This window comes from Notechis scutatus, chromosome 8, assembly GCF_049901735.1.
Source record: "Notechis scutatus isolate UNSWTSFEM ecotype Mainland chromosome 8, rNotScu1.2, whole genome shotgun sequence".
NCBI classification, from domain to species: Eukaryota; Metazoa; Chordata; class Lepidosauria; order Squamata; family Elapidae; genus Notechis; species Notechis scutatus.
In genome coordinates this window covers 1,662,248-1,674,453 of record NC_142016.1, presented here as the reverse complement: position 1 = coordinate 1,674,453, position 12,206 = coordinate 1,662,248, and the positions used below count along the sequence as shown (strand labels likewise).

The window sequence follows — 12,206 nt, the reverse complement described above, 5'->3', positions numbered from 1 at the left end:
TTGGGAAACATTTCCTTAAGACATGCTCATGGATTGTCAACATGGATTTTAGTTTCCAAACTGATAGAAAACATTTTAATATGGATTTCTATCAATGTTTTTCCATTTCTGATCGTGGCGTTTGTAAACCATCTCTATTTTCAGTTTGATTTAAACATTGTTTCCTCGCTTTGTCTGATTCTGCCACCCCCTTTTTTGTCCTCCCTTCTGACAAGCAGTCTTCCCAGTCCACAGAGGGCGATGACATCTCCATCCGAAGCCAAGCCTCCTCGTGTGCCACAGAAGATGCCTCCGAAGACGCCATGTCTGTCCGCTCCGAGATGATCCAGAGAAAAGGTACCACCCAGGGGAGCCATCCTGGAGCGGGAGAGAAGGGCCAAGGCTCTGGGCTCAAAGGAGTGCTGAGGTGCTGAGTCAGGGAGACGAGGGCCGCTTGCCCTCTGGAAGGCGGAAAGGGGGAAACTCAGTTGCAGCAGCCTCTCCATCAGAGCTCTGGGGAAGTGGAAGCCGCCCCAGGAGGAGGGGTGGAAGGAATTGGGGCCTTGAGCCTCAAACAAGAGAAGAGGATGTCCTGTGGGGCCAAGAGAGGCGGCCTGGAAATGGTCAGCCTGTAGCTATAGGAAGGGCGAGAAGGATGCTCCAAAGGAGATTCTCAGGCTTTCAAGGTGATGACAGGACAATCACATTTCCATTAGCTTTACAGGAAAGTAGAATGAGATTATCTGGTCGTGTTTCCTGTCTGGTCAACCTGGGCAGGCTGACCTCATTCTAGCAAGTCTGTAGGTACAAATCCCCCACCATCTCCTGTAAACGACCTGAGAAGTGAGTGAGGGTCCTTCTCAGCTCTTACATAATACAGCTGTGGCCCCTCTTGGACCCTTCCCTAGGTAGCCTCCTTCCCACCTTCCAAGGCCTTTCTCATACCCCAGTCCACCTGCAGAAGAAGACCCAGGAAGCGTGCAATCCTAGCGCATCTATTTCGTTCAATTGCATACGTTGGCACACATACTGGCTGGGGTGGGGAACTGCCAATCCACGCTGAGGCTTTGCTGCTGACCGTTTCCATTTCCCTTTGCTTGGCTGCTTCCAGGCTCCACTTTCCGACCACACGACTCCTTTCTGAAACCACCCGGGAAGGGAGAAAAGAGGCGGAGGGAGAGGAGGACCACTGTCCTGGGGCTGCCCCAACACGTGCAGCAGGAGCTGGGTAAGCGGCTGGCCTTGCACAAACCGGGTGGGCGGGTGCTGGGAGAGACCTGTGGCCAGAGGGCAATGCCGTCCCCCAGCAGGAAGCGCCTGCCTTCCGTGTGCCAGCTGGACCCTGCCTGCGGGAGGGCGGAGGGGGCCTGGAGAAGAAGTTGTTCCCGGAGCGCTCAGGCGCAGGTGCCGCAGAGGCTGCGGAAGGGCAGACAAGGGAACCGGCCAGTCCAGGGACACAAAGGGCTCACCTAGCTGAGGCCCTGGGGAGGGATTTGCCCCCTCGAGTCCCAGAGGGAGCAGGGATTGCAAGAGGGCGTTCAGACTTTTGCCGGGTTAATTCAGCGCCAGAAAAATAAACACAGATGGCTGAGGCTTCATTTAACACCTTTATAAACATAATAAGTAGATTTTACAATACCGGCTGTAGATCTCTCCAACAGGAAGCAAACTCAAACAGGAGCAGACATGTTACAGGTTCAGAGCTTCGGCAGCAACTCAGGAGCTGAGAAACAGACCTCAGTTTCACTTGAGTTCAGCAGGCAAGCAGGACACGCAGCAGAGGAGAGAAGCCGTTTCACTTTCCACAGACAGACGCGGAGCTCAATACAGATTCAGAGCTTCATACAGAGCCACACCTAGGCTACTTCTAGTTTCAGTTTCCAAACAGCCCTCATTGGCTGACTTAGTTGCTATGGCTATTCATTGCCTGACCTTGTCACCATGCTCTATTCCAGTTCATGAATAGACTCTGACAGGGAGCACTTGGTGGGGCTGGAATTACAGGTGGTCCTCAGCTTAGGACTGTAACAGAGACATAAGTAATGACAGCCATAAAACAGGGCACCAATGTGGCCTTTACCCCTTTTTGTGGCTGTTACTAAGCAAACCATTATGTTTGCTTGTTCATAATGGGTCACTTTTGCTGAAAACCAGAAGTAAAAGCCACTTTTTTGGGGGGGGAGGAAAAACCATCTTCAAACGCAGGGTCCAAGGGACCGATGCTGATGGCTAGACGGGCAGGCCGGTGGCCAAATGCACCACACCCGGGCATGGGATTTTGGGGCGGGGGTGCAGGTGGCCGTCAGTTCAGAATCCGGTCGTGGGTCCCCTGGAAGCTCCGGCATAACCATGACTGGTCATTAAATGACAGTCACAAGTCCAGGACTACTTGTAGTTTTACAGAGGGGAAACCACTTTAACCAGCCACCCACTGAGTTGGTGGCTCAGGTGTTTGTTTTGGGGAGCCCCACCCCCTCATGCCAGGCAGCGTCTCCCTGAAGCTGAGCTGAGCTGCCACTTAGTAGGGCCCAAATCTGGACTGCGTGGGAAATGCTGCCATTGTTGCTGGTTCTGAAGGCAGTGCAGCCTTTCCTTCCTGGCCTTTAAAGTTACCCCCTTAGTGTGTAGATGCTGCTTTAAGCTTCATTTGCTTGGAAGACATTCTCTACACCAGGGGTCTCCAACCTTGGCAACTTTAAGCCTGGCGGACTTCAACTCCTAGAATTCCCCAGCCAGCTTAGCTGGCTGGGGAATTCTAGGAGTTGAAGTCCGCCAGGCTTAAAGTTGCCAAGGTTGGAGACCCCTGCTCTACACCACAGAATATAAATTCCAAAATGAAAGCAAAAACTTCTCTACAACGTGAAATTATGGCCTTGTTCTCCCGCGGAATCGCATTTGGCTTGAGCTGCAGGCGGCTTTTTAGTCCAGATTCTTCTTTAAGGCAAGCCTGAATGTCAACCCCCTGTCAGGATTCCGGTGACCCCCATTTAAATCCTGAGTCTTAAGCCAAACTTCCTAAACTTAAAAAGGATTTGTTGGGAGTTAACATGTCCGCTACTGCCTGGGTGTAGGTGACTCTGAGACACACCATTCATTGTCACCCTTGACCCTGGTTCCCCCTCCACACCCCCTGGGTGTATCATAATTCCTATTCTCCAATGGGACACATCCATAGCCCAGAGTCATCAATCATGCTCTCCAGTTAGAATTTTGCACTGCAGAAATCTCAGTCGCTTAGAAACCATCTTTAAAAATATTTATGGAATGCACTTTCGATTTCCAAGCTGCCTCACTGCTCCTCCCTTTCTGTTGGCAACTCTAAAAAGGCCATAAAACATATTTTATGAGTTGACAATCGCCCATTTTGTGGGCATTTTATCTCCTTGGCTTTCTGGTAAGATGCCTGCTGTTTGATCCTTCCCTGCATCCATTTACGGTTTGGACCAGAACTTTTCCAAAGGCCCCTCAGGGAGTGGGTGACGCCCTCTTGGATCAGCCAAGAGAGGGAGGGTGGCTGCCTGGTCAGAACAGCCGCAGGAGGTGCGGGGTGTGTGTGTGTGGCTTTGCACAGAGAATGCTTAGCGCAACTAAATTGGGTCTGAGCGGTCTGCGGCTCAGCTCGTCATGGAAACTCGACCCCTTTCTAAGCATATAACACGAATGAGGCCGCCATTTTATGGCACAGTCTGACTGCCTTGGGAATAAGGTCACCAAACGGCCCTTGCATTTAGTGCCTTGCTGCCCTCACATTATGGGGGGGCACTTCTGGAGGGGTGGGGAGGTTCTGGGAATGGTGTCACAGGCTTCCTCTTGGGGCTCAGTTGTGCATAATTAGGGCCGGATTCTCACATCACACTGAACCAAAGTCAAAAGCACAGACAACAGCTATTCTGGCTGGGTTTATGCCGCATGCATAGAGCTGTGATGGCGCAGTGGTTAGGAGGCAGCATTGCAAGCTAACTCTGCATTCCACTGCCAGCAGTTCGATCCTGAGCAGCTCAAGGTTGACTTGGCCTTCCCTCCTTTTGAGATCAGTAAAATGAGGACTAGATTGTTGGGGGCAAGAGGCCGACTCTGTAAACCTCTGAAAGACGGCTGGGAAGCCCTGGGAAGCAGCGTAGAAGTCCCAAGGCTCTTGCTATGCCAAGCCCAGCCCAGCTGCGGCCTGGAACTGGGGTGGGTCTCTCCTATGTTGAGCGAGGCCAGCGGAGCATTTCTGGGTTGGGGGTCCGGCCTTGGCCCAGTTGTTGCTTCCTCAGCCCTGTCTTGCATTGGTGACCATTTGTCTTTCTACCTACAGGCCTGAGCAACGGGCGTGACTCTGCGAAACGTCCGGGCAGCATTGCCATCAGAGCCGGCCCGAGCCCGCAGCTCCTGGTGAACGGCAGCCAATTGCCCGGCCCCACCATCCAGATCCCCACCGTCGATGGGAAGCCTGAGGCACCGCCATTGTCGAGCAGGGCGCCCGTGTCTCCCTCCAGGCTCTCGAGGCCCACGCTTCCGAGGCTGCCCTCCAGCGGCACATCAGCCGCCTCTACTATGATGACTCAGTGCTGGACCGCAAGACGGCGGCCAAGGCGTCTCCTCCTGTGGCCAGGCCCAAGTCCCTGGCCGTCCCCTGGATGACCACCCAGCCCAGTTCTCCCGAGCTGCTCAGACCGGTCATGTCCATCTCTCCACAGGGTACCTACCTCTCCAAGATCATCCCCAATGCCATCTTGCCACCCATGGTGGACGTCATTGCTCTGTCCTCCAACCGGGTGCGTACCCTCAGCCGCTGCAGCCTGGCCAGTGCCAGCCCGGCCCTCTCGGTGCGCTCCACCGGTCACTTCCCGGCCGCCCCCCGCAGCCGCGAGCACTCCTCCTCCAGCGACAACTGGAGCCACTCGCAGTCCACGGAGACCATCGTCTCCAACGCCTCCACCATCTCCTCCCACGGGGGCCAGGGCGGCCAGAAGGACGACGCAGGGCTGAGTGGCAGGGACCCCCCCGCAGGCAGGCCTGACCGGCTTGGTCCTTCCAGCCCCGCCACTTCCAGGAAAGCCTGGGCCGCCCCTGCCTCTCCGAGCCTGCTGGGGGGGCAGCCAGGAGGGAGCAGCGGCCGAGCCTCACCCGCTAACAGCACCAGCAGCCTGGCCGAGGGCTCGGACGATGCCAGCGTGCGCAGTGACCGCTCGTCCACCCGAAGCGTCTCGCTGCGGAAGAGGAAGGCGGCCCCCTTGCCCCCCCGGAGGACCTACTCCTTGCACCAGAAGGCTCAGCAGCTGGAAGCTGAAGGGGCGCCCCGAGGAATGGGGCTGCCTCCCAAGCCGGAGCGGAGGCCCCAGCGGGAGGGTGCCCAGGGCCCCAGCCAGGCCAGCGAGGATGACGTTTTCTCCCCCGTCTGCCTGGGTGGCACCAGCAGCCTGCCCTGCTCGCCGGATGTCTCTTCCCAGAGCCCAGGGAGGGTCAGCCAACTGCGGGAGCCCGAGGAGGGTGAGGCCCAGGAGCCCGGCTCTCCCCACCGCTTTGGCCGCACCATGTCTCCATCGAGTGGCTACTCCAGCCAGAGTGGCACACCCACGCTGCACCCCAAAAGCCCCCTCCCTCACACCTCATCCCCGGGGAAGAAGAGGCCACAGCCGAGGAAGCCGGAGCGTGTCTGCTCCCTGCAGTCCCCGGGACCCTCCCTCTCTTCCTCCTCCCTGACCTCCCTCTCCTCCTCGGCCTCTGACCCTGCGCCCCCCGAAGGGATGGCCACGCCCACCCCCGGCTGCCCCCAGGCCTCCTCCCCTGCTGCCCCACGTTACATGGACCGCTTTGTCATCCCTCCCCACCCGAAGGTCCCGGCCCCCTTTTCCCCACCACCCACTGAGCCAAAGAGCAAGGAAGGGATGGGGGCCACCTTGCCCCCAGCAGCCAGCCCCCCTGCAAGCCAGCCCTCTCAACAAGGAGGGCTCCCCCCACCCTCCCCTCCGCCGGCCTACCACCCCCTCCACCCCTGTGAAGAAAGCCGAGCCGAGTGCTGGGGACCCTGGAGCTGCCCTGGTTCCCTCCCAGGCTGAGGTGGGGGCTTCCACAGACCCCTTATGGCTCCCTCCGCCCCCACCCCTGATGGACGAGCAGGACCTGTCCATGGCCGATTTCCCTCCCCCAGACGAGGCCTGCTTCCTGCTGCCTCCCCGCCCTTGCAGGCAGAGTCTGGGGAGGCGGAGGGTGCAGAGGCCCCTCGAGACCCCCAAACAGCTGCCTCCCCTGCAGGGCAGGAAGGCGGAAAGCCTCCCTCCTTCCCCATCCAGCCCCTGCCGGTCCCAAGCACAGAACCTTCCCCACTTCCCCAAGCCTCCCCAAGCGGAGAGCTGTCCGGTCCTCAGCTGGGCTCCAGGCATCCCACCACCTCCAGCCTGTCTCCCCAGATTAAGAAGCCACCCACCGGCTCCCATCCCGACCTCAAGAAGGAGCCTGCCACGCGCAGCAAGGCCGCCTCGGTGCCCAAGGAGGATGCCAGCCTGCCCATCGTCACGCCATCCCTGCTGCAGATGGTCCGCCTGCGCTCGGTCGACGTGGAGGCCCACGGCCCCCACGGGGTCAGCCCAGCCGGGGGGTCCACGGCCCCCACGGAGTCCAGCAGAGCAAACGTGGCTCCAGGATGGGAAGACGGCCCCCTCGGCCCCCAGAAGCCTCTCCGCAAGTCCCTCTCCTTGAGGGGGGGGCAGCCTGCTTCAAGAGAGGGGCTCAACCCCCTGCACGAGGCTGTGCGCCTCAAGGCCTCCACCTTAACCTCCAGGGAAGCTATGAGTGTCGGAATGACCGAGAGGAAGACCAGGAGCCGGGCGGCGCTGCCAGGCACCCCGGCCAGCAACGGCCCAGTGTCCCCACTCCACAAATCCCCCACCTCCACCGCCAGCTTCATCTTTGCCAAGAGCCCCAGGAAGCTGGTCATCGAGACGGCACCCTCGTCCGAGGCTCAGGCCAGCCTGCAGAAAAACCTGGTGGCCGAATTGATGACCGTCTCCAGCCAGCGATCCACAGCGGCCCCAGGGCTGCCCCTGCAGGGCTTGGCCAAGCCCCCAAGGCCCAGAAGATCCCCCTCCCATTGCCAAGAAGCCTTCTCTCGGGCCGGGCGCAGGCCCTGCCCCCAAAGCCCAAAGCCCTGCGGAGCTGAGGAACCGGCAGTCGAGGAGCGGACTAAGAAGGTGGGCTCTGAAAGCTGGAGCCCTCCCGTGGAGTCTGGCGATGGCCGCCCCCAGCTGGGCCTCAAGACCTGGTGCGGAGGAGCCCCAGAGCACAAGGTGAGCCCGTGGGGTGCCTTCCTGTGGCAGGGGGGCTGTGGGTGGAGCAGGAAGTCCCAGGGGCCGGATGGAGGCCTTTCCCCGGGGGTTTGCGGTATCGGGACTTCTGCTCTTAAGCTGCATTCAGGCTTTGTGTGGCAGTTCTCCTGCCAAGTTGGAGCCAGCTGCATGCCAGGGTTTAGGGGAGGGGCACTTCCTCCCTTTCTGTAGAACCATCCTGGAGGTGGGCATTGCCTGCTCTGGCACCCATCATGAGGCATTTTGGGCTGCCCAGAGGGGACAGGAGCCCCCTCACGCCCAGGAGGGTCTCCTCAAAGGTTTTCCTCCCACTTGTCGAATCGGAGACTTTGCATCCCTTGAAACTCGCTGCCAGAGGCCTTGGGAAGCCTGGTGGAGCCTCCTTACGGTTTGCGGGGGATACGAGACCACCAGGAGTTGCCAAGGGTGCAGGTCGGTTGGGAAAACCTCTCAGAATCAGGCACTGGCCTTATTCTCCATCCCCATCGCTGGCAATCAAATGCATGGGAGTCAACCCCACCCCTCCAACTTGGACCCCTGCACCAAGGATGCTTGCAGAGTCAGGTCGGGGTCTGGGTACAGGAAAGAGGTCAAGGAGGCCGCCTTCCTTGCACCCCTTTGCCTCTCAGTCAGGAAGCCAAGGGGACGGGCTGTGCATCCAGGCCAAGGACAACCCAAAGTGGCCCTCCAAAGGGGGTTCCGCAGCCACACAGTGTCCCTCCCCAGGACGCCCGAGTCCCACCTGCCCTGCTACGCTGTGGCTTGGTCCAAGCATAGGCGCCTGCTCAGGCATAAGGACTGAGGCCGACTGCGGAACTCACAGGGGGTCCAAGGAAGCCACTTCGGGGCTTAGCGCAGTAGCCAAACCGCTTCTAGACACAGACTGAGGTCGGCGTCCAGGAACGGGTTCGAGATTTTTTCCCCAAGGCCACAGACATCAGGCTCAGAATAGGGCTAGAAGAGACGTTGGAGGTCAGGCAAGTGGCTGTCCAGTCTTTTTTTTTAAAAAAAAAATCCCCAAGGATGAAGTTCTTACAGCTTCTGGAGGCAACTTCTGTTCCGCTGGTTAATTGTCCTGTCAGAAAGTGTCTCCTTAATTCCAGGTTGCTTCTCTCCTTGATTAGTTTCCATCAGTGTCCCATCTTGTCCTGCCCTCTGGTGCCTTGGAACATAAGTTGACCCCTCTCTTCTTTGTGGCAGCCCCTCAAGTACTGGGACAGTGCTATCATGCCCCCCCCCATTCTTTTTTTCTTTAGACTAGCCCAACCCAAATCCTGCAGCCGGTCTTCGTACATTTTACTCCCCAGGCCTCTAGTCCTCTTAGTTGCTCTTCTCTGCATTTTTTTCCAAAGTCTCAACATCTTTTTTGTAATGTGGTGACCAAAACTGGATGCAGTATTCCAGGCGTGGCCTTACTAAGGCTTTATACATTAGCAATAATAGTTCACGTGATTTTGATTCTATGCCTCCGTTTATACAACCCAGTTTTGTGTTCAATTTTTTGGCTGCTGCCGCACACGGCTGGCTCCCGTTTAAGGGAACGTCCGCTAGGCCTCCAAGGTGCCTCTCACAGTTAAATCATGAGTAGCAAATTGCAGCTCTTAGACTTCGTTTCAGCAGAGGTGGTTCAAACTTGGGATGGCGCTGAGCAAGTGGCCCTTATAACCAGCCCCCTAAGTTCTGACGGTTGCCGTGACGTGCAGCAAGGCAGTCGCTTTTTGCAACCTTCCCCAAGCAATGGGGGAGCGGACAGGAAGCCTCAAGTTGTGACAGTCATCGGGGGCTGCCTGAACTGCCGCCACTAAGCAGCCTGGTCACACACGGGGGCGCTTTATGACCAGCTTGCTTAGAGATGGAAATTTCAGTCTCCATTGCCATCATGAAGTAGGGACTCCCTGTAGCAGAGAAATCCTTCAGCTGATCAAATCCCTAGCAGTGGAATAGCTGCCTGTGAGGCCATGGGTTTCCCACCTCAAGACAGCAACCTTTCCTGACTGGTTTGATGGACTTTCCTGCCCCCTGCAGAGGTTCCATAGGGGGCCCCTTCCTCATTCTCAGGTGACCCTGAAGCTCCCTGCAGGTGCCACCCAGTTCGAGTCTGGGCCATCATGGCCCCTGCCCTGGTGCTGCCAGGCTTGGCCTTGTTTTACGTGAGATGAGCAGCTACGTCAGTAGCAGCAACCAAGGTTGGGAGGTGGGGCAGGCTTGGTCCAAGGCTCTTGACCTCTGCTGCAAAATCTCATGCTATTCCCGGGGAATGAAAGTAACCCTGTAACTCTCTCTCTCTCTCTCCCTCTCTCCCTCTCTCTCTCTCTCTCTCTCTCTCTCTCTCTCTCTCTCTCTCTCTCGTTGCAGAGGCAAAGGAGGAGGAGGGGGTGTGAAGGAGGACCCTGCGAGGTACATGTGCCGGTCGGATACAGGGCTTGGACAAGAAAAATATTCTCAGGGACCTCTGAGGGCCAGAAGAGAAGCTTTGATGGTGGCACCGAAGAAAACAACCCTCCTGTGTCTCCTGTGGCCTTGATACTTATGCAACAGCGGGATTGGCTTGGATGTCCTCAGCAATGCGGTTCTTTTAAACCCAGGGACAAAGGAGCACATCCCTTTCCACCCTCCCGTCTCTCCTGGGACTCGAACCTTCCGTTGGTCCTGCTTGGTTTGGTGGTGTTGAATTCCTCCCCCTCCTCCCCGGTTTGGCGTGAGAAAACAGCTTCAGGTAGCGGAAGATAAGAACAACTCGGTGTCTTGCAGGGAGGATGGTCAGAACTGAAGCAGCTTGTTGCAGTTGTGTCCCCCCCCCATGCCTTTTTAATGGGTTGCGTTGCCTGTTGCCGTTCGGGGGGGGGGCATTTGGGGAGTGAAGACAATGGGCTGGGCTTGCACACCCGTGTGGCATGAAAGCCCTTTCTCAGATCACAGTGGGGTCTGAGGAGGACGGCCATTACGGGAAATTCCTGCTCAGTCTTCCTGGACGGTGCCGGGTCCCAGAAGAGGCCCTGATGGCAGTTTTGCTCTGGACTCCTGTGGGCAGATTCTGGCTGTTGTAAACAGCTGATTCCAAGCAGGGGGTGCCTGTACAACCTCCCCCCCCTTGCCCGCCCCGACTAAAGCACAAATGGCAGCCTAGAAGATGGTGCAGCCGCCCAAAGACATGGATTTTTGCCAGTCTCTCTTCATCTGTGCCATGAGTGCTGCCTGAGGGAAGCCTCCATGGGGGGTGGGGTGGGGTGGGAGAATCTCAGAGCTGTCTTGCCATGGACAGGAGAGGGTAGCAGACACCTGACACAGCACTGTCAAGGTTTGGCAAGCACTGGCAACTGTCCGGAATATACTGTAGCTCTCCACTGCCAAGAAAAAAAAAAAAAACACACCACTGAATTTTGCACCAAAACATTCCCGTCTCGGGTCATTGAGGACAGAGGATCCATTGGAGAGTTGGGTGGTGGTGGGGAAACGACTTCAGGCCATCCTCTTCTTCTCCCCCTCCCACCAAGAAATCCAAGTGATAAAGGTCACGGGGTGCCTCCACTTGTGTTTCATTTGTGGTGACTTTGCCCCTTAGTTGCTAATGGGCCCAGAGATGCAGAGCAATTGGATCCGATTTACACACCCTTCTGCAGAGATGCAGCAGCTCTTGCTAGAAGCCGGGGTGGGGTGGGCAAATGCCATCCAGACTGGAGGGAGAGCCTGGATGCAGGAACACTTGGTGGTGTGACACTTGGAGTGTCCCGATCCGGGCAGGAGCGTCTTGGGGGTCTCCTCTCCCCCACCAGGCATGGCCAGCAGGGGCTCATCAGAGGTCTGCGATCCCCAGAGTGCAGGGAGGGCAGCCTGCAGCATCCCGGGGGGCCCCCACAGGGCCCAGATTGCTTGCAGGGCCCTTGGTCTGGCCATCCTGGCTGGGGAGGGGAGAGTTAGGGGGAGCTTGGGCAGAGGCAGCTGCGGATCGGGGGTTTTGTGGCCTCCTGCCAGACGTGCAAGAAAAGGGCTGGGCATCGTTAACTGTTCCAAGTCACTATTACCTGCATCCATGGTCGACCTGGTCGGCTGAGATGTTAGCAAATGGTGCTGACTCAGAGGGCACCCTCTGCAGAAGGGCGAAGGGGGCGCCGAGACCCACGCCCTCTTTCCTTCCCAAACCACCACACGTGCCTGCAGTGGCAAATGCCCTCCCCCGGCCCTCAGCCCCGGGGCGCACTGTGGGAGGCTTGCCACCATCCTCGAGGAAGTCAGGGTTTTAAGTTTGCACGTGGTGCAAATCTGTGGCTTTTTCTTCAGCCAAGAGCAGGGGGGAGAAAGTGGCCACAGCACCATCTTGCCTTTGTGGCTGCAAAGGAGATGGAAAAAGCTCTGCCTGGTTTTGTCTTTCCACCCCCCCTTTTTTTTGTTTTTCTGTTCTTGAACAGCTGGCAGCTGCTCTCTACACCTTGGAAAACCTTGGGAGTCTGTTGATTTGATTTCCACTCTGGTGGGGAAAGGGAAGGGTTGCTTTAAAAAAGAAAAAAAGGTCAATTCTGTTTTAAAAAAGATTAATGTGCATTTGTAAAATGACTGATTAAAAGCTTGCTTGCTGACTCTTCTTTCCTGTGATATGAGGAGGGTGAGAGGAAGGGCACATTGGGTGCCCCGAATGGGGAGGAAGGAAGAGCGGGTGTCAAGAGGCAGGGGAGGTCAAAAAAGTCAAGATGGAGGGCATCGCAGTACAAATGCTGCTCTTATAAAAACCCAGTCTGTGCAAGACCTGCAGAAGGGCAGGACCTCAGTTGTGCAGTTGTGGCTTTTTAGACGCTTCTCCTCCCAGCTGGAGAAATGGGCTCAAGCGGCCCCTGCGAGCCGGGAAAGTTTCCTTCCGGCCCCTTTGAAGGACAGGGTGGGGGCGGGGCCAAATGGGACCCCCAGAGCCCACAGAATCTGTTCATAGCCATTTCGGAAGGACGG

The 12,206-nt window shown here is 57.3% G+C and overlaps 1 protein-coding gene across 1 annotated transcript in view; it reads left to right on the top strand.

Moving 5' to 3' along the window:
* NHSL3 (NHS like 3) overlaps positions 1–11,842 on the top strand; it is a 28,161-nt gene extending 16,319 nt beyond the window's left edge. Inside the window, 9 exon segments of the mRNA XM_087970254.1 lie at positions 216–336; positions 1,091–1,207; positions 4,280–4,417; positions 4,420–5,947; positions 5,949–6,138; positions 6,141–7,024; positions 7,026–7,086; positions 7,089–7,250; positions 9,624–11,842. Of these exon segments, the coding sequence (XP_087826380.1) occupies positions 216–336; positions 1,091–1,207; positions 4,280–4,417; positions 4,420–5,947; positions 5,949–6,138; positions 6,141–7,024; positions 7,026–7,086; positions 7,089–7,250; positions 9,624–9,998 (3,576 nt within the window). The 3' untranslated portion in view covers positions 9,999–11,842.
* Positions 11,843–12,206: the final 364 nt, after the last annotated feature.